Source organism: Rutilus rutilus, assembly GCF_951802725.1.
Source record: "Rutilus rutilus genome assembly, chromosome: 2".
In the NCBI taxonomy this organism is placed as follows: domain Eukaryota; kingdom Metazoa; phylum Chordata; class Actinopteri; order Cypriniformes; family Leuciscidae; genus Rutilus; species Rutilus rutilus.
Genome location: NC_140210.1, coordinates 12,214,424 through 12,233,900, shown reverse-complemented (window position 1 = coordinate 12,233,900; position 19,477 = coordinate 12,214,424). Strand labels below are relative to the sequence as shown.

Below are 19,477 nucleotides of genomic sequence, written 5' to 3'. Positions count from 1 at the left end.
GCCCTGCTTCCTGGAAATAGGGGTAGGAAGTTGACAGCCTCATGTGACAGGGAGGAAGTGAATACCTTTTTTTTTTTCTTGAAATCCTTTATTTGGTTGTTTGCTTGCATTTCATTGAGAAATAAAACATGGACAACCTCTAGAAAAATATTTACAAAAGGAAAATGACAACTATGTACTGCGGCAACTATAGTTGCCGGTGGGCTTAAATGGTTTAATGAATTAATAAAAGTATTGAATGCATTATGCAATCGAAAAGTAATGAGAATAATACACAGTTTAGTCCACAGACTCTGCTATTATATCTGAAGAGTTTTGAAAATGTATAGTCCTTCTAGGTATTGAAAAAAACACATAAACAGTTGTGAAAAGTGTCAAGAAAGGGACACATATGGAGGGGAAGAAAGTGGCACATATAGAGGGTGGAGGATGTTCTAATGGCACTCCTTTACTTTGCAACCTTCCATCTCAGTTGGAACCATTTGTGAATAAGAGTGGCCTGTCTCTTTTTGTTTTACATGCTGTTAGCGAAGGCAGGAGCTGATACAAACATGTTCTGGGAGTTGTGCAGCAAACAGCCATTTGTATCTGCCTTTGACCAGAGGGACTCTTGAAAGGGAAACAAGGGAGGGGTGTAGAGAGAATGACTCGTGCTTAATAGCTCTTGAGTACAGTGGCTGCAGCTCAGTGATGTAGTGTGTCAACTCCCTCCGGATATGGGCACTCCCCTTTATGCACCTTGGCATGACTTTTCACTTTGATTGTCAGGCAAGACTGTGTGCTTCAGTGACTCCATATCCCAGAAACCCCTGGGACAACAGAAACTGAATATGTGGTAGCTGAGTGCTGTGCAAATGATTATAGAGGGTGCCTCAGTAGCTTAGGCCAATACATAAAACTGTGTATTTATATTTGCATGGTATTACATTTTCATCTCAAAAACCCAATATATATATATATATATATATATGCAAATTCCTCTAGGGTGCAGTAACTTTTTACTGTTGCATGCTAATTTGGATTTATACCTTTTAGATATACAATATTAGCACTGCTTGACACTTTGTACTGTACCAAAAATCCACATATTGTTATGTAATGGTAAAATTGGTCACATGCTGTATTTTCAAAACAAAAATTAGCCTAGCTTTTAGTTACTTTTTTACTTGCATTTCTTCTAAGGAAACATATTTTGATTGTCAAACATAATTTAATAAAGACAAATCTTGAGTTTTTATTACTTTAATAAAATGCAGTTTGGCCATCACACGCCTTAAGATATTTATTACAAAAAAGACCATCCACTTATTATATTTATTGCAACAAAACAAAACAAAAAAATCTTTTGAAAGAAATAATAACCTACACTGCGTTATCCAGACTGTCTGTTGCAAAGTGTAACATTACATTCTTTCACAAAACTCCACCATTTCACCAGCATGGAGCTAGCTGAATGAAAAGTAGCTAGATTGCAAACAGAAAATGACAGAAGCAGACATTTGGTCTTCACATAAAGACTAAAAAGCAGAAAACTCCAGCATCGATATTTGACCAATGATTTACAATTCAGTGACAGGAATTTATTAATTTATGTCAGTAATTATGTCAGAGTCCACATCAGTCATACTGTCAACTGTGTTTATCATTAGTTCACATTTAAAAAAAAAAAAAAAACAGCATACTTAAGCTTCAATTTATTTGTGATCACAGAAATGCACAAAACAGGAGTTATATGAGTTAACCAGAGTACACTGGGGGGAAAAAATGGCTTTTTGATTTTACTTATTGGCAAGTGGTTTCATAAAATTAATTTATCATTTTAAATTTTACATTTTTAGTTGAACTCAGTCAATGTTTTTTAGTTATATCAGCTCAATTATGTAGAATAGAATTCAATATATTCAGATCTATGATTTTGAGTAAATGGAAAAGACCTTTTAGAAGTTTTACATTTATTTATGTACACCTAAAAGACTTTCTGCAAGTAGCACAGCACAAGTCGGAAATTACTTGTTATTGCACTGGCATTATTACAGATATTGCATAATATAAACCAACATAATGGGCTCTATTTTAACGATCTAAGCGAATGGTATAAAGCACACCGCACAAGTGCACTTAGTCCGAATCCACTTTTGCTAAAAACGGGAAAAAATGTTCGGCGCGTCTATATGCACCCGCCTATAGGCGCACATTACTAATGTGCCCTTTAAATAACAAAAAATAAATAAATACTGCACCATTGCTTTTTTGTTGGTCAATAGTGCAGTCTATTTCAGTTGCCTCAAAATAGCAACACGCCAACATGCGCCCGACACACCTCGTTTTCAGACCAGCATGCCCATGGGCGCACAAAGGGGCACAAAGGCATTTGCTATTTAAACAATGTGGCGCAGGATGTGAAAATGATAATTGCGTCAGGCTGAAACTAGCAAAAAACACTTGCGTCACGCCTGGTAACGGGTGTATGATAGGGCCCATAGTCTTAATACATGCAGCATCACCACTGTTTTAACCACAAAAAACTTCAACAGAACAGAAACTTTTTTAAATATCAAACATAACTGAAGTCTTACTCAAACACACAAAAAATAAGACTTAAAGGATAGTTCACCAAAACTGAAAATTTGTTATTAATTTGCTCACCCTGAGGCCAAGATGTAGGTGTCCTTTTTCATCAGTAGACCAGTAAAGAAGATTTTTAGGTTAAACCGTAGTCCTTGGGGATTCATATAATGCAAGTCAACCGCTACCATCACTTTGAGGGTCGAAAAAACATATACAGGCAAAACAAAATTAATACCCGTGGCACCTGACAATTCCTTGAGTACTTATGAAGCGAAACGATCGTTCTGTGCAAGAAACTGAACATTATTTCCAACATTATTACCTGTATTATTAGCCTGGGCAAACGGTCCTGAGTATAATCATTGTAGTCTGGAGCAAGAGCTTCCTGTCGCATAATGATGTTTGTGCAGGAGCTCAAACATTGGGAATCTTTGAAAAGTCAATCTTCCTGATTTAGATTGTGCAAGCAAACGTAATAGAATTTTTTTATATAGGTTGTAGAATCCAGGATAAGCGCTAGTAAGTACCACTTTGCATCTACTCGCATCGCGCCGTGCCACAACAGCTAGAAGCTGTCTGCACTGGACAGTGGACATGACAAAGCAACTGTTCCTTCCTATGAGAAGTATTGTGGGTGCTTGGAGTACATCATAAATAGAATAAGGCATCAGTTTACTGTCGGGGATTTGTCGCGCTGCATCCAGTGAAGACAACATCACTGATTATAATAGTTTCTATTGTCTTTTGTCGCATTGCGCCTCTCGCGTCCATGTAGACACAGTGAAAGAATCTGTCTATTAAAGTAGTTAGTTAGTTACCATTTTGAAATGTACTATATTAAATTTTTTCCTACCCCTCCTTCAGATTTTGCCCAATTCTTTGTAACGACTGAGACAAATCAGACACAAGTATTTGTTATAGTTTAGGTCAAAAAGGTATTAGTTACCATAACCACGATCAGATAAGTTGATTTTATGGCTGTTAAAAAAATGTGGTCACGTGGTCGAGACAGAGACAATGGGGAAGACAGAAACAGACTTTGCTGCATTAATCTGATCTATAAATGAACATGCATCCCAGAAAATTGTGTGAATGATTTACTGTCTTGTGTAGTGTTTTTAATTCTATTATTTTCTTGATACTGTGTATCTTATGATAGAACCAACGGTCAATGTAACCTCACCTATACCATGTTTGGTCTCTATAAATTGGTACTTTGAAGATCGAAATGATTGTGTACATATCGAAATGATTGTGATATGCCGATAGTTGTGCAACATATTAGTATTACAAGAATCTTTCTTAGTTTCTTCATCAGAAACCAATCCAGCTGCACATGCAAATGAGCATGCTTAAAACAAAGATTCATAAATCAACCACAGAGGAATTTTCCCGCTTGGAAATTCCACCCTTCTCATTGGTCAAGCAAACCCAGAGAGGTGGGGCCTTTCTCAGGCTTTATTAGAGACAAATTCACAGTGACCCTCCTCTCTCTTCTTCTGGCTCTCTACTGCTGCTTCTTCGGGTTGATGTCTGTGGGGACCCCCCACTGGGGCCCAAAGGCCCCGGCAGGCTGTGACCACCGCCTGCTTTGCTTTCACTCTCCCAAAGGAGTCAGACTGTATTTTCTTAAATCCAACTCAGAAGAAAATTGCAACCTTACCATCACTGAATGGGCAACGATCAACTCTTGGCCTTCTTGGTACGTTCAGGGTGCCGTGCTGTCCAGCGTGGCCTCAGCAGTGCTCATTCAGGAGAGAGAGGACTTTCTCAACCACAACAGAATCAAGGACAACCTCAGGAGTTTGGCAGTCAATGCAGAAGAAGTCCATCGCAACTTCCACCATTTGCTCTGCGTGTCCTCTCCGGCCCAGGGGCGGTAGGCCACAATCTGCTCTCCATCCATGAGAACAGAGTTGAACTAACCATGCAAGTTCATCATATCTTCTTCATCCAACGGAGAAAAAAATGATTGCAACTTTAACATTTGACACTCACCGAACCATCAACATCCTTTTCAACAACTTCAAGAATTGTGTCCACTGCACAGACCATGCAAGTATCAATTTAATGAGGTGCTCTGAAAATGATAAGCTGATGGTTCTTTTCATAGTTAAATGGATCTTTTCCATAGTTCCATTTCCTGCTTCCGGTTTCATATCACTCACCATTTTACCTATGCATGTATGTATGTTTGTTTAGTTTAGTTATGTTTGTGATTTAGTTAATAAAACTTGTGCACAATATTTATTTGGTTCTGATTCTCTGCTTGCAACAAAGTCTATTTTACGATCTTGTTACAGGCTCTAAGCGCCATACATGCTAAGAAATAATTATTTTTCGGTGGCCATGAAAGATATGCTTTTCTTAGAATAAATGAATAATCAAAAGAGTTTGTTGGACGAACTGATTAATTGATTGTAATATTAATTTAGCTACATCAAGTTAATCCAATTAACTGACCCAAATGTTAATAATTAATAATAAAAACGTATTAATAAAAATATAAACTATACGAGTTAGCTCAAAGGGGAAATATTAATAATAACTCATAACGAGTTATTATTAATATTTCCCCTTTGAGCTAACTCGTTACACTTACCAAAATTGGCTCAGATGATCACTGGACTGAGCTGCATAGAAATGATTAATTCAGAACAGAATTTTGATAGACCTTTTTATTTAAAAGTAATGATAATGTGAAGTTAACAATGTATACCCAAAAGTAGATTATTGTGTGCTCATTCTCACACTGAAAGTTCTCCTCAGAATCACTGCAGATGTGTGTCCTCTACATTGCACACTGTGATTAGCAGTGAGCACCTGACCAGAAGGTTGCAGGTTCGAATACCGTGTATCACAACCTCAGATCGCAAGAGGTTCTGGGTACTCAGTATCCTGTGTTTGTTTTCTATACAAAACCTTATGAATTTTTGTGATTTAGAGATGCATATTGCAGTCCCTCTCATTGTTCCCTGTGACATATGACAAGCTTGCTGTATTTACTGTGCTTGCTGTGCCTTCATTGCTTGGCCCCAAATTGCTGCTTGCAGCTATATTACTGTGTATCTTACAGCTATAGTTGTCAATCTTGGTGTGAACGGGCCTTTATTGTTTGGTGGTTGAGATGGACAGGGTGTGAACAACTGGGTTTCTGTGCTGGCTGGCATGTAGTGAAGACAGGAAGATGAAGCAATTGATGATGTTAATGATGTTTATTTTCACTGGAAGTAATTACAGTGTAATAATGTCAGCAACAATAGATTGGCCTGATTCTAGACCTATGTCTTCCCAAAACCCTAATACAAATTATTGTTATTCTTGTGATGCCAACCCACACAGCAATGGTGGTAATATCCATCCTTCCAGAGATATACTTAGGTAAATTACTGACATATACCTAGATGGGATGTTTAATGAGTCTGTTTAGCTGAACCGCTGGCCCATCCACATTACGTCCATTCATTATTAAATAATTTTGAGTTTGTATGTGTGTCAGCAGTAAATAATGCTGTTGGTGACAGTCACAGCTATGTTTGCTGGGTCTGTGAGCTCTATCTCCAGAGACCTGAGGATAGGAATAGCTCAAGAGATGCTGCTGAAGCAGACAAGAGAAGGAAAAAGCCACCTCTAAGCTAATGGCCTTGCATCTTCCTGGCAGTATGTCAATAATGGCTCTTATCACATTAGGCAAAGAGTCCATTAGCTTATTCTCTTCGCCTGCATGTGCTGTGGCAGCGCCAGTTTGTACATAACCTCTCTAATAGTCGGTGTGTCTGTATGTGTGTGTGTGTGTGTGTGTGTGTGTGTGAGAGAGAGAGAGAGAGAGAGAGAGAGAGAGAGAGAGAGAGAGAGAGAGAGAGAGAGAGAGAGAGAGAGAGAGAGAGAGAGATTATTAATCCACCAAATGTAAAACATGTGGCTTACTTCACAGTCAAATTAGGATCAGAGAGGAGATATAAAAAAAAAATTGTTTGACTTGCAACGAAAGAGGCATAGATTTTGTTTAAAGCAAGAAGTAAGGTGAACACATACATATCTTCTCTCCATGTTTTCATCTGATCTCCTTCCAGCTGAGCTAATCTTTTGAAGGTTGCTCTTTGACTTCTATTTAATAACAACAATATAATAGCTTTTGAGAAAGAGGTGTAAGCATTACTCTAAATGATAACAGTAATGTAAAACACCTCCCAGTATCACACTGATACAAGACACGACAGCCAAGAAGCAAATTGTGAGCATATGTCACACCTTTTTCAAGCATTAGCAAGCAATCACTGGGGTGATAGAAAGAAGATGTGATATCATAAAGAACAAAAAAAAGACACAGTTGCATCAAAGACTCACAGACGGGACATTTCTCACGCACTCCCACTTTTCCCCTTACAGAACTCCATGTCCACCTAACATCTGCTTTCCATATCATAAAATCCATTCTATTCCCTGATAGAAGGAGATCACATAAATCCTTTATTATTTTCCCTCAGTCCCTCTACACTTGAGTGTTGCCCCACATCACAGACATGTGTTACAGTCAAAATGACAATGATGCAGATCACTTGAATTGTAACAGGTTCATTCAAATGACAAAACCACAATTACCAATTTATACTTCCTTTTAAGCTCACATTCCACAGACAGTTTTTTTTTTTTTTACACATGAAATATAGTACAAAAGAAAATAATAACAGTTTCTGTCACACTTGCATGAGGTAGACTGTTTAAACAACATTTATCAAAATGTCTGGACATGCAAAATCATCATGATTTTGGTCTACATTGGATGTATTTTAGTCTGTGTTCTGCACTGAGAAAATGCTAGGCAATGCAATTAGAGTAGCTCTGTTCCAAATTATAGAAAAAGTGGTTCACAGTGGGCCATGTGTGTATGTGTATAATAGGCAACACCTTATTTGGACTTATTTGGCTTTCTCCAGCTTGGTCAGTGTATACCAACTTTCCCCAGAGATCACGAGCAGTCATTTAGGATTATCGTTTAGCCAGGAAATCTGGATGTATTTTTCTTCTACATTTATTTCATATGTCATCCAGCACAATGCCAGATAAACGATGTATTATTGGATGGCTGAGCCACACACCTCCCTAATACCATGCATTTTTAGACACAATTAAAATGTGGTTTGATATAAAAATTTAAAATAAAAACATAACATTGCATATCCACATTTGGCCATCTAAGAATAGAGAGCTCTATGATAATCATTAGGCACTATTTGACCAATGAGAGTTACACAAGACTCTTATGAGCTCTCCCTCTGATGTCATGGCTCCAGGCACTGGGCTTTGACTGAGCCTTTCCCCCCTTTTTGCCACTGCCCTATTCAATTATTCATTGCTTAAAATAAAAAGGTCAGAAAGTAGAATACTGAGCAATTCATGGGTTCAAGACCTTCTAAGATCACAGGGAAACCTCTGCTTAACCTCCCTTGAAGTAGTGAACACAGGGGATGGAAGTTTTTTTTTTTCTTTCTTTCTTTTTTCTGGGATATGATAGCTACCCCTTGATCAATAGTGAATTCGTGTTGTGTCCACTGGGAGTCACTGGATCAATGTGGTTCCCAGACCAATTGTCCATGGTGAATTAGACGTTTTAGAAATGTCAGTTCTATATTAAGTAGAACGAAGCAAATGTTTAAAACGTGATATTGGAATATTTTGATTAAAATATATATATATATATATATATATATATATATATATATATATATATTAATATTTTATTTAATACATTAAAATATTTCTAGTATCAAAGAAAAGCTAGTGTGCTGTGCATTGGGCCAGTCTATGTATTTACCTTTTCTTACTCTATGCCCACTGTATATATTTTCTTAGAGCTTAATGATCCCATGACTATGATAAGTGATGATTGCTAAAAGGACTGTACTCAGTGGCTTAATTTTCAGCCTTTAACACAAGACTTGGGGGAATGTTAATATGATATCTGCATAACTGACTTTTTTTATGCTGATAACATTGGCATGGATATTTGGCCATATTTTGCCTGTCCTCAGAGACCATTTACAAAGCTCAAGCCTTCAGCATCATTATTGGGTTGCAGTAAGTGACACCAGAAGCAGTGAGATAAATACAGCTGTCACAGTTGACACATTTGCAGCATTTGCCGACTGCACCATGGATAGATGAGACTGGTGACTTAACGCTATAATTATTAACTAATTGTCTTTAACCTCACAAACAGTGTTCAGCCACATTATGTAAAGGAGTCAGGGATGTGTAATGACAGTGTAATCCATCACAGCGTTGGGGGGCGTGGGGGACGGTTCTAATGAGATTTCATTTGAGTATGGCAAATCTGCAGAATGCATAGATAGCAGCCACATTAAGCTAATTGGGAGATGAGTGCCTTGGTGTAAAAGTGCTTCTAATGGCAGGTTTGTTACCTGACTAATGCAGGGGAGTTGGCTAAGGACCTAAGGCTGATTTGTGGGCAGACATACTAATATTTTATCGTACCAGTCAATCTAAATGTAGCCTCTTCTTCACTGCCTTTAGTTTTAGTTTCAATCTAGGATAGTATTTCATGAACAATAATTTAATACTCAAAAGGATACAGGTATGGGAAAAGGCTATCATAATAATGGAAGGTTCATACTGTAAATCTAACCAAAAGCACATGTTTTTTGTTCAAGCAGAACTCTAATCAACAGCCCCCTTATTGCCCAATCTTGAGTTTTTTTCTGTGTGTTTGAGTGTGGCTATAGATTTGGCTAACTTAGATCTAGGCATACCTGGAAATGTCGTTGGGTGTGTTTGCATAGTCCGTCTTACAGTGGCCCTCCAAAGCGTGCAGCCTGCGACCTGTATCATGACAGCTGATTGGCCCCAGCATTTCTAAACAACTCTATTTGGTAAACATTTCAATCCAATGTCTTGCTTTATACTCTGATTGAAAAATTAGATATAAAAAATTATATCTAGATACATTTATTTATCTAGGGGCTTGATCTACGCCGTCTGTGTTTTGATCATAGTTCTGAACCTCATCTGGACGTAATCTTTGACACAAATGTGACTTTCTCAGCTTTTTGTTTAAAATGTTGATAAAAAAGGATGCATGAAGCTAGAATAAAATATTTTTAAACTGGAAAGAGTTAATGTACAGTTAAAGGTATATTTCAAGTATAAAAAAAATAATACCTAAATAGGAACATAGTAGCAAAAATAATTCAGAAATAGTAAACTGTAAGTATGATGTTAACTTATATATATACTTTTTTCCCTTTACTTACATCAAATTGAAATACAGGAGTTCAAACCACTGTGCCATATAAAATAATATTGTTGAGGCTGAAATTTAAAGTCTTACCTCCAGGCTAAACTCATACTCAAACATGGAATGAAAGAGTAAAATGTTTTTAATGTATATTTAACAACAAATACCCCAGTGACTATTGATGTGCTGTCTCTAAAGAATTTATCTCGCTTAAATTTCTGAGGCCATGCTGTTGTGAAACCATTCTGTATTCCCACCTCTCACTTTCTCTTACTATCTTCTTTTTTCCTCACTTTCTCTCATTCTCTAACTCTCTTAGTCTCTTTAAACATTTATTCTCTGTCTGTGCCTTAAAGGCCCTTTGTGCTTTGTGCTGTTGATTTTTACAGCTCTTAAAATCCAGAGTAACCATTTATCATTCATAGATCCTAGCAGGCTGGGCCAGACAAAGCCTTGCCTTGTGTCATCTCTAATTGTCATCAGAACAGCCATTGCTCCCTTGATGTTGCCTTATTCTGTGTCAAATGTAAACTGGATCATGTATGAGTAGAGTAAACAAATTTTATCTCCCCTTAAACTGGAAGTGCCATTCATAAACTTGCATGGTAGCCAGGGCAGAGTGACACACTTTTGGCATCACATTCTGTGGTAAATGCCAATGAACATGTATAGTTTATAGATAGAACATGAAAGGTTATGCCTGTTAATTTACATGACTTAAAAAGCCTACTTATTCACATGAATATAATACCAGTAATAAAGCAATATATAACAGTTGATGTTCAGTTTTCGAACTTCAGTGGGGTTTAGGAACCACAGTAATATAATGTAAGGAAACATACTTCAGAGTCAAATAATGCAGGTATGAGAAAGAGGGAACAGAAAACAAAGTCACATATTTTATGTATCAAAGTTACAAGCCTGACCACAACGCTAAAAGATCCTGCCAAGATTCCATTCCCAGAATCTCTTGCCATGTATCAGCGCATGGCAGTGGGCAAGTGTGCAAAGCTCAAACTGTTTTATTTTTCAGTGGTTAATAATACCATTACTTAGAACGCTGGCCGAAGAACAAGCTCCTTGGAAGTGGTGCTTATTTCTCCTCCAGGAGCAATACTGCACTTTCAAAATGGAAACTTCCCACATCCCATGGTCCGGCTCTGCAAAAAAATAAATAAAATAAATAAATAAATAAAGGTCAATTTAGGATATGTTGAGATTTACATCATTTCATACTTGTGTGCCTGAAGGTAAACCATATGTAAGTTAAACATATTCTTTAGTTGACAAAATCTTCTTGAGAAAGTATGACTTCATTAAAGGGATACTTCAGGATTTAGCATTAAGCTTTGTATTAGTAGAAAACCTGTAGTATTTTCGAATTGACATGCTTTCCACCCTCATATCCCCCTGAGAGGAGAGATTTATGTATTTTTTGTCTGGAAAAAATCCTCCGATGACGCAAAAATCGTCATTTTGCGTCATCGGAGGATTTTCTGTCCTGAGGCTAAAGACTACAGCCAGTAGAAGGCGTTGTTCCGCATGTTTTCAGCCCGCCCATACAGGGTGGGATCTCACTCACAGAATGTACACACAGTCAGCCGTCTTTCTTTGGAAGCTAAGCTAGCAGGCTCTTGTTCTGTGGAGAAAGATGAATAGTAGGAGAAAGCTGAGTAAGTAGGGGTTACCATCCTCCTTTTCCCTGACTTGTCCGGCGGGCGAGATCGTTCAAAATGTCCGGGATTCGGCTTTTGCTTTCTGCGGTCGCCATTCATTGTTTACATGCACACCTCTCGTTTCAATCTAACTTAATTCATTCCGATCGGTGAATCTGAATGTAGTGTTTACATGAACGCTAAACAAGTGATCGGTTGATGTGCGTTTTAACATTGCTAAGAAAATTCCTGCACCTCCGTTGCGAGACCGGCGCGTCTCAGTAATGACGCCACCGGCCTCGCGCCGTTCTCCCGCGGCCGTCAGCCTCGTCCTGCTCGCCACAGTAAACGTGATGAATGGCGACTGTAGAACGCAAAAGCCGAATCCCAGACATTTTGGGCGATCCCGAAATCCCAGGCAGACTCGTCACGGAGACTCACTGGTAGCCTAACCTTGTTTTAAACTGCGCTCTCTTACCAGTAGGCGTGGCCTCCTAGGGCAGCGAAGCAAGTGCATTCTGGGAGTTGTTGTCTTTCATCCACATGAGCCAAAAATACATTTTCTGGCTTTTCTCAGGCTAGAAAGCTCCAAATTAAAAAATTTCTTCACATTTCTTCTACATAAATGACCTATTTTAAATACACATTCATCTTTCCAGAGGTGAAGTATCCCTTTAATATTTAATCAATTTGAGACATGCATCCTCTAACTCCAATTAACATAAAGCTCAGTTAATACTGAGTCTGCATCCTGCTTAATAAATTTAATGCAAGTTTGCTGTCACCTCCAAGGCTTCTTCAAAGACATGGTTAAATAAACATGAGCTGTTTATTTTTTATGTCCAACATTGCAGCCACAGAAATTATTATAAAAAAAAAAAAAAAAGACTTATTTAATTTTGTAAAGTTATGAACTTTCTTTTTGAGAAACTGACATATTTTAAAACTATATTTGACACAATATTAAAAGCAGAGATATACCAAATAAATTGAAATACTACTACAAGAACTACTACGACTACTACTACTACTACTAATAATAATAATAATAATAATAATAATCGTTTATTATTACTCCGTAAATTGAATCTCTTATTTTCTTTAGTGTCTGTCAGCAGCAATAATCAGTGGGTAATTGTGGGAGATGCAGCAAGAGTTTTATCTTTCTGAGAAATTTTGTTCATTGTCTTATATCAAATAAATTGATGTCCTCTCTTCAGTTTCACGGGGACTCCCTAATAAGTGATTACTGGTAGCTTCTAAATTTTATTTGATGGCTGTTAAGTTTTGCATGGGTTACCTTTAGTGTGCACCTAATGACTACATTTGCATGGTTTTTTTTGACTGTCAAAATGCCGGCGGACACAGCGACAGTGAGTTGTTCAAAATCTTTATTTTTAGTAAACTCTGTGTACACAAACAATATTCTCAATGCTCAAGTTCATGTGAAGAGCCCCAGGTGATACTTCGAGCAAAGTTTCATGTTGTGTCGAGCCTTCTTAGTGTTTTAAAAATAGTGATTGTTGATGCTATCATAGAAGTGCCCCAAGCATTCCCATTCAAAAGGCAATTTGACCGAAAACGAAAATACGGTCAAACTTAAAAGTGGCGTTTCCATTCTAATGATACTTTTAAATGAAAGTTTGCCTTGGGTAGATTAACAAAAAGACCCTAGGTTGCATTTTGGTGAGAGTTACCCTTTAAGAAAGAAAAGACAAAGTGTAGAGAGGCCAATATATTGTCAGTTGAGAAACAAATCATCAGTCTTTATATATTGCTTCATGTGCTCTTTTGGGTGACATTCCTTTATCCTTACCCTCCCCATCACCTCTATCTTCTCAGATAATATTCAGAAAAAAAAAAAAGTATTTGTTTAGTTTTTTAATCTTTTCTCTGATATGGCCTCTAGGATGCTGCAGGCAAGGTTCTGGACAGATGGACTATAATGTCCCGGGAAGAGGAGATCATCACTCTACAACAGTTTCTGCGCTTTGGTGAAACCAAGTCTATTGTGGAATTGATGGCCATCCAGGAAAAGGAGGGTCAGGCAATTACAGTGCCCTCATCAAAGACTGACTCTGGCATCAGAACTTTTATTGAAAGCAACAATCGCACACGTAGCCCTGGCCTTCTGTCACACCTAGAGAACAACAGCCCCTCTAGTATTCACCATTTTGAGAACATTCCAAACAGTCTGGCCTTCTTGCTGCCCTTCCAGTACATAAACCCAGTGTCAGCCCCCATGTTAGGTCTGCCACCAAATGGACTGAACATTGAGCAATCAGGTCTCAGAATGCGAGAGCCAAATCTGCCCAATCAGATTGAGCAGGTGGAGACCAGTGAGTCTGAAGTGTCCCTCTCACCGTTTCGTAGTGGTCAGAGCCCAAGTCGAGGAGCAATGGGGACCTTACCCAACGCCATTGAACCTAAAATAGAACCCAACAGAGCTTCACCCATTTCTCCAACACCATCTACACAGCAGTCCCAGCAACCACATACACCAACACAGCAACAGGGGCAGCAACAGCAGCAGTCAAGCACTCTGAACAACCACCAGATCCATCACCATTTTGAAAAGAATGAACAATCGAAAACCATTACACATTCTTCTTTCTCTTCCAAAATGCATCGCATGCGTCGAATGGGTGCAACCTCACGTAAGGGTCGTGTTTGCTGCAACTCCTGTGGCAAGACTTTCTATGATAAGGGCACTCTAAAGATCCATTACAATGCTGTGCATCTGAAGATTAAGCACCGTTGTACTATTGAAGGCTGCAATATGGTCTTCAGCTCTTTGCGAAGTCGTAACCGCCATAGTGCTAATCCCAATCCTCGCCTACATATGCCTATGCTGAGGAACAACCGGGACAAGGACCTCATTCGCTCCAGTTCTGGTACTGCCACACCTGTCATATCAAGTGCCAAAAGTGGCTTCAATATAACTAGCCCAGGACGGCCACCACTAAGCTTTGCCACCCCTCCTCTTGACCCCATGATACATTCACCTCTGCAAAGCCCTCTTGTCTTCCCTTCCCTGAAGTCTGTGCAGCCAGTACAACCTGTGCCACCATTTTATCGCACATTGCTCTCTCCTGCTGACCTAGTTAGTCCCCCAGTCTCTCTGCCTACCAGTCCAATTTTGCCTACCACAATCAACAGCACATCTTTGACGGACCAGCAACAGGTGTTAGCTGCTAGCTCCCACAACATGGATGTATCTGAAACATCAACATTCTCTCATCACCTACCCACAACTCCCAGTACCCAAGATTCCATGACTCTCGACCCAATGCCTAAAAAGAAGCCTCGTAAATCCAGTATGCCAGTAAAGATAGAGAAAGAAGTGATAGATGTGGCAGATGATTATGATGACAAAGATGATGATGATGATGAAGATAGTTGTCACCATCACCACCATCAGCCATCCAACATCCATAATAATGTCAATGGCAACTGCAACAACAACAATAACAGCAGCAGCAGCAGCAGTCATCATTGTGGGGGTAGCAGACATCCGTCTCCATCACATAATGAAATGAGTCCCAGTCTAGCCCTTAGAGGCATGCTCCATCCTGACCAAGAAGAGTGTGGTGGGAGTCATGGTGGTAGAAGCCATGGCGACCTGCGCTGTATTGACAGTTTTACCTCTGAGGACCAAGATCATGAGCGTGACTTTGAAAATGAGTCAGAGACATCTGAATCCAAGTTCTACCGGGATGATCTGATGGACACTGACGAACACCAGCCTGCCCAAGAGAGAAATCTCGATAAGGAATACCAGGAGGTAGAAGATGAGGGACACCTCCAGAAAGATTTGGAGGAACAAAGGCATTCCCCGACTTCACAACACCAGCCTGTTATCAAAATCAAAGAAGAGATCAATGATCCTACTTATGACATGTTTTGCATGGGTCAATATAGCCTTTACAATGGGGGTATGGCAGCTGCTGCTGCCGCTGCTGCCAGCATGGCTGCCTTACATGAAAGTTTCATCTCATCAATGAGCTATGGAACAAGCCCACCAAAGTTCCCCTCCCAGTCCCCTGAGGGTGATCTCTGTGCTAGTCCTGATCCCAAGATCTGCTACGTCTGCAAAAAGAGCTTTAAAAGTTCATATAGTGTTAAATTGCACTACAAGAATGTGCACCTAAAAGAGATGCATGTGTGTACTGTGGCTGGATGCAACGCTGCTTTCCCCTCCCGACGGAGCAGAGATAGGTGAGACAAATCACTTTTTATTTTCCACTAAAATCAAACTGATGTATGCTGATATAAATATGATAACTTAAAACAGGTGGTTTTGAATTTTTACATTTCATAAAGTTATTATATGTGGGCAACCTGTTTAATCTTCATTCTTGCAAGTTTGAGGGGGACAAATAGTTGAAAAAATATGTTAACAAATTATGCTTTAACAGGAAGAATGTGTTGATTGTACATTTCTGCAGACACTTATTTAATGCATTAATGTGCTGTTTACCTGTACTTGCTCACCTGTCACACGCAGGTAGACATGCATACATTAGCAGAGGCTGCAGATTGTCAAACCACTGCATTCATTATCGCATCAGGAGGTGCAGGTTTCTCCGACTGCTAGTTAACACATTTACCATAAACAGTCCCAGAATACATTTCTGCTAGAGGGCGAGCAAAAAAAAAAAAAAAAAAAATTTTGATCTTCAGTCAAATGTAAACTTTCCAAAGCTAATTGTTTTGCCTCTACAAGTAAAGTGCATTCTGTGATGCTATTAAAGTCAGCCATATCATTAGTGACATAAAACTCACTACTAATATCATTCAGCAGAAAGTTACACAAATTAGTTTCATTTAGTGGCCCACTTACATACTCATACCGTAGGTCAATGCATGCAGTCTTTAAAAAACTGCTCCACTTCAAGGAAGTCCATAAAGAGTAAGAATATACATCTGTATCAAAATACAGAAATATGGAAAAAAAGCTTATTTTGTTGCCAGAGGAGCAGTGCATGTCAGAAAGAGCCCTCTAGACAGTCAAGCACTCTAAACAGAGAAAAAATAGACCTCATCCATCTCATTCACTCCAGAGGAAGGGCAGATAAGACCCTGTCTCTTCTCACCCTCTCTGGTCACAAGTGACAGTTTTATTTAGATAACAAATTATTGAAGGCATGTTAATTTGTTTGTGTGTGTGTGTGTGTGTGTGTGTGTGTGTGTGTGTGTGTGTGTGTGTGTGTGTGTGCGTGCGTGCGTGCGTGCGCGTGCGTGCGTGCGTGTGTGTGTGTGTGTGTGTGTGTTCATTCCACTTTACTGGAAATTAAAAATGAAAATTTGTTGAGGGGGGACACTTTTTCCCAGACATGTTCGTTCATTAGTACAGTTTAAACATCACTGGTGACTGTAGGACAGAGAACAGTAGAGAGTTTCTGTGTTCTTTTGTACTGATGTGCTGCAATAACTTCCTTCTGCCTGTGGAGGGAAGATTTGTTTTCCCCCAATGTGAGGCAGCAGTTGTGTAGAGGGCAAAGGTTTGGGGGAATGGGGAGCCCTAGAAGGCTAGAGAAACAGAGTGCTCCAGGCAGAGCAGTCCTGCAAATAAGCTGACATTCTAATAATACCATACCATCTGTATCATTAAAAATTATTAAATATTTTAATGTTTTACAATACTTTACAAATAATAGTTTTAGTCATTTAATAATTTACTAGAATACTAATTTATAAACTCACATCTTATCTATCAACATTCTATTTAAAATGTATATATCACAAACTTGAATGAATAAAAAAAATGAAGAATATCAGTCTGAACATAGATGGCTTTAAAATTCAAATAACAAATGATAATGTGGCATCTAAATTCAGTGTTAAAAGACTTCTCCACACTGACTTTTAAATGAGCTCTTGACATCCCTGAGTAGGAAGTCAGTTTGATAAATTACACCCAGTTCAGGTATCTCAAACAAGTATCCATCTCCCCTTTAAAATGAATAAACATGGGCTTGCAATCAGTTCAGGTATCTCAAACAAGTATCCATCTCCCCTTTAAAATGAATAAACATTGGCTTGATGATTCAATTATGATAAAAAAAAGAGTGTCTCAGGGATGTGGCCGAATATTACTACGCAGGTACGCTACATTTGATGTTGTTGTTTGTAGCAAAGAGTGAGAAAGTAAGTCTGTAATTTAATAGCATTGCATGTTACATAATTTTTTTAATGGATGTAAAAGATTGCATATTTTTTGTAAGGGGTGAGCAGGTGGAGAGAAGCAGTGTGATTGATTGCTGGAAACACACACACCTCAATCATTATTTATTTCTGTTTGAATGTATGTACTGTATTTATGTATGTATGTATGTATTAATTCATTCATTCATTTTCTTATGTTTTCCTCACTTGCTGATTGGTGATGACCCTGACTGTTTGCCTGGCTCCAGAGTCCCATGGTGTGCTAATATTCGGTCTACAGTCTCACACAAGCCAACTGTGGTTAGGGAGAGTGAAGGTTAATTCTGTCTTCCCATTCCTCTCTGCTCTTCCTGTGGCGTTGAGAAATGATGTCAGGCTTAGAGAATTCAGCACTCCAAACTATGACTAAACTTTGTCATTTGCGTTTAAACATTCTTAGCTACTGTGATGATGGCCTTGACATAGAGAAAGTGATCTGATCTTTAGCTACCCACTGCACATTAGAGGAAAAGATAAAGGTAAAAACAAAGCACCTTACCATCTAATGTGACTCTCTTTCACTTTGAAATTGAGTATTACAACTCATTTCACAAATGTGCACACTTGGCAGGAACTGAAAGGGCCATCAAATCCTAAAGATGATTAACATTCTTAGGAAAAGACACATTAAGAGCCATACCTCTCTCCTCCTCTGCAGAGAAAAAAATAAAGGATTCTCAGGAGAGGCTGCTTCAAGCTTTGGGCAAATTGGTTTGGCTGCTACATTAAAGGTTGGATAGAGAGCTGAGGAGGTTGTTGGGGGATGGAGGAGGGGACTGAGAGGCATAACTTAGTTGTGCCCTTAAATGAGGTTGCAAGGGAGAAGGAAATGAGGCAGAAAGGCTTAACCTGATAAATGAAAGGGTAGACTCAATCATGGAGTGTTAGGGCTTGGGCTTTGTGTTTAACTGCTCTTAGTCAAAATAAACTAAGTGAAATGTACTGCTTGCTTGGTTCCATTAAATCTCTCTCTCTCTCTCTCTCTCTCTCTCTCTCTCTCTCTCTCTGTGTGTGTGTGTGTGTGTGTGTGTGTGTGTGTGTGTGTGTGTGTGTGTGTGTGTGTGTGTGTGTGTGTGTGTGTGTGTGTGTGTGTTGTGGTTTGACCTATATCAGGGGTAGACAAGTTCGCTGTCCTGCAGAGTTTAGCTCCAAAACTAATCAAACACGCCTGAACAAGCTAATCAATGTCTTCAGGATTACTAAGGCTACAGGCAGGTTAGGGGTGTTTCAGGGTTGGAGCCTAACTCTACAGGACAGTGGCTCTCTGGGACCCAACTTGCCTATCCCTGACCTACATTATGAGGACCCAAAGTTACACCCATTGTGGTATGTATTCAGGTTTTCGGCCACACCCCCTACATTATGAGGACACGTCAATGTCCTCATAATTCAAATCGCTAAATAAACCTACTAACAATTTTTTTTTTATATATATATATATATATAAATGTAAATAAATGCAGAAGGTTTTTTTTTTTTTTTTTTTGAGTAAATAATACAATAAAAATAAAACTTATACTTGCCCAAAACTTTTGATCTGTGTTGTTATAGTATATATTGTATGTATAAAATATATTTTGGTGTATATTATTATTATTACTATTATTCACCTTACCTATATATCACTTAAAAAACATGTCACTGAATGCCACATAACAGATTTGATTTGACTGGATAGTTGAAATATCATTATCTTTAGTTTCCAAGGAGCAAAAAAGTCATGTGAATAGGTATAATATTTATGAGTGTTAAATAATTGCTTTAGAAATTTGGCACTGAAACTTAGTGTTAC

General features: G+C 38.6%; 1 protein-coding gene across 4 annotated transcripts in view; it reads left to right on the top strand.

The window, feature by feature from the left end:
- Window positions 1-19,477, top strand: part of bnc2 (basonuclin zinc finger protein 2) — a 252,884-nt gene that overhangs the window by 217,780 nt on the left and 15,627 nt on the right. For 3 of the 4 annotated variants that reach the window (XM_084401643.1, XM_084401645.1, XM_084401644.1), the window contains one exon: window positions 13,388-15,696. In XM_084401643.1, coding sequence (XP_084257769.1) covers window positions 13,388-15,696 — 2,309 coding nt within the window. Of the gene's footprint in view, window positions 1-13,387; window positions 15,697-17,894; window positions 17,963-19,477 lie in introns of all 4 variants that reach the window. The other variant, XR_014626443.1, reaches the window with a different exon arrangement.